The 2292-nt window shown below is 40.1% G+C and overlaps 1 protein-coding gene across 1 annotated transcript; it reads right to left on the bottom strand.

Annotated features, from left to right (window-relative positions):
* Positions 1 to 387: 387 nt before the first annotated feature.
* On the bottom strand, positions 388 to 1246 carry LOC140617626 (translationally-controlled tumor protein). The gene has a single exon (XM_072799320.1). It carries the CDS (start codon positions 1125 to 1127, stop codon positions 609 to 611), a length of 519 nt encoding a protein of 172 aa, XP_072655421.1. The 5' UTR covers positions 1128 to 1246; the 3' UTR covers positions 388 to 608.
* Between the last annotated feature and the right edge of the window lie 1046 nt (positions 1247 to 2292).

Below are 2292 nucleotides of genomic sequence, written 5' to 3'. Positions count from 1 at the left end.
TTCTCCCTTCAACCCTACACTGAAGCCCACTCAGTTTCTAAAGAGTACAAGAGAAAGGGAAGGAATAAAAGGGATCTTTGTGGTAGAGAATAGGGCATGGTTTGATTTACCCCCTGCTGCTTTCATGCATAATTTATTTATTTCTCCTACTAAAAAATTCCAGCTGCTACTATTAGGACCCTAGTGTATACCCCTCAAAGGAAGGAGTCCTTTTTTTTTTTTTGGTATGTATGTACATATTTGCAGTATAATTAACATGCAATGTTATAGTAGTTTCAGGTGTACAATATATTGATTCAATAATTCCATACATTATTCAGTGTTTACCACAGTAAATGTAGTCACTGTGTATTACCAGTGTTATTATAGTATTATTGACTATAATTCTTTTTTTTTTTTTTTGAGTTTAAATGCATTTTATTTTTAGACAACCTACATGACATGTTTTTTTCTTAAAAACAATGCCTCCGCTCCAAATAAATCAAGGTCAAAATAAAGAGCTCAAGATGACATCAGTCCCATTTGTCTAAGTCCTGGTGTTGTGTGGATGAAGAGCAGCAGCCAGTTAGGACAACAGGTGATACATCCAAAGTTAACAGCCAAGTTCGTTAACATTTTTCCATTTCTAAACCATCCTTAAAGAAAATCATATAAGGGGTCACACCGTCCTCACGGTAGTCCAGGAGTGCAACCATGCCATCTGGATTCATGTTTTCACCAATAAAGAACTGGTAGTTTTTGAAATTAGCAAGGATGTGCTTGATTTGTTCTGCAGCCCCTGTCATAAAGGGCTTTACTCTTTCTGGCCTCTGTTCTTCAAGTTTGCCTTTGATTGATTTCATGTAATCTTTGATGTACTTCTTGTAGGCTTCTTTTGTGAAGCTGGTTTCCTGCAAGTGATGGTTCATGACAATATCAACACCGGTGATTACTGTGCTTTCGGTACCTTCGCCCTCCGGGCCTTCCGCGGAGGCATTTCCACCAATGAGCGAGTCGTCAATGTTACCCTCTGTCCTACTGACCATCTTCCCCTCCACCTCCAGGCACAGCCCGTCCGCGATCTCCCGGATCTTGTAGATGTCGGAGAACATCTCGTCATGGCTGATGAGGTCCCGGTAGATGATCATGACGACGGCTGGAGACGGGCGGCGGCGGCGCGGGCTTGGCAGGAGCCGGGAGCTCGGGGCGAGCGCGCGGCAGCCGGAGCGGCACTCGGGGGGAGGGGGGAGCGGGCGGAAAAGTATTGACTATAATTCTTATGCCATACTTTTCATCTCTGTGATTATTTATTTTATAATTGGAAGTTTGTACCTCTTAATTCCCTCTATTTCACCCATTCCCCCACCTACCTCCCCTCTGGCAACCACTAGTTTGTTCTCTGTATTTAAGAGTTGTTTTTGTATGTTGGTATTGTTTTTAGATTCCACATATAAGTGAATCACATATTTCTTTTTCTGATTTATTTCACTTCGCATAGTGTTCTCAAGGTCCATCTATGTTGTTGTAAGTGGCAAAATCTCTTTCTTTTTTATGGCTGAGTAATATTCCATTGTAGATACCATTTGTACCATATTTATTTATTCATTCATCTATGGATGGACACTTGAGTTGCTTCCATATCTTGGTTATTATAAATAATTCTGCAATAAATATAGGGGTACATATATCTTTCCAAATCACTGTTTTCACTTTTGGGGGTAAGTAATCAGTAGTAGAATTATTGGATCATCTAATTTTTCTATTTTTAATTCTTTGAGGAACATCCATACTGTTTTCCATAGTGGCAGCACCAGTGTACATCCCCACCAACAGTGTATGGTGGTTCATTTTCCTCCATATCCTCGACAACATTGTTATTTCTTGTCTTTTTTATACTAACCATCCTGGTAGGTATAAGGTAATATCTCAAGGAAACCCATTTTGTTATTGACTTATATCCAAAATTCCATTCCTGGGGGTGATGTGAAGAAGAAGTCTTAAGCTCTCTGTTGAGATCAGAGTGTGTTCTTAATTATCAAGAATAGGGGGGAGGGGAATGGGAGAGTAGTGTCTCAGGAAGGTGAGAGGAAGCAAGATTTCCAGAAAGAGGACATGAGTAACCATGTCGAATGTTGCAGAGTGGAGACACAAGCTAAGGCACCAGAATTTGCAAATTTTCATTCATGATTTTGCAAAAAGCTGTCTCAAAAGAGTAGGATTGGAGACCAGATTGGGTGTAATGAGGACAGTATGAAGAATAGGAAATGAAAATAGCAAGTGTGGACACTTTTAAAGTACAGTGAGACTATAATA

The sequence above is a fragment of the Canis lupus genome, chromosome 25 (genome assembly GCF_048164855.1).
Source record: "Canis lupus baileyi chromosome 25, mCanLup2.hap1, whole genome shotgun sequence".
Taxonomy (NCBI): Eukaryota; Metazoa; Chordata; class Mammalia; order Carnivora; family Canidae; genus Canis; species Canis lupus.
This window is presented reverse-complemented; position numbering and strand designations above follow the sequence as displayed.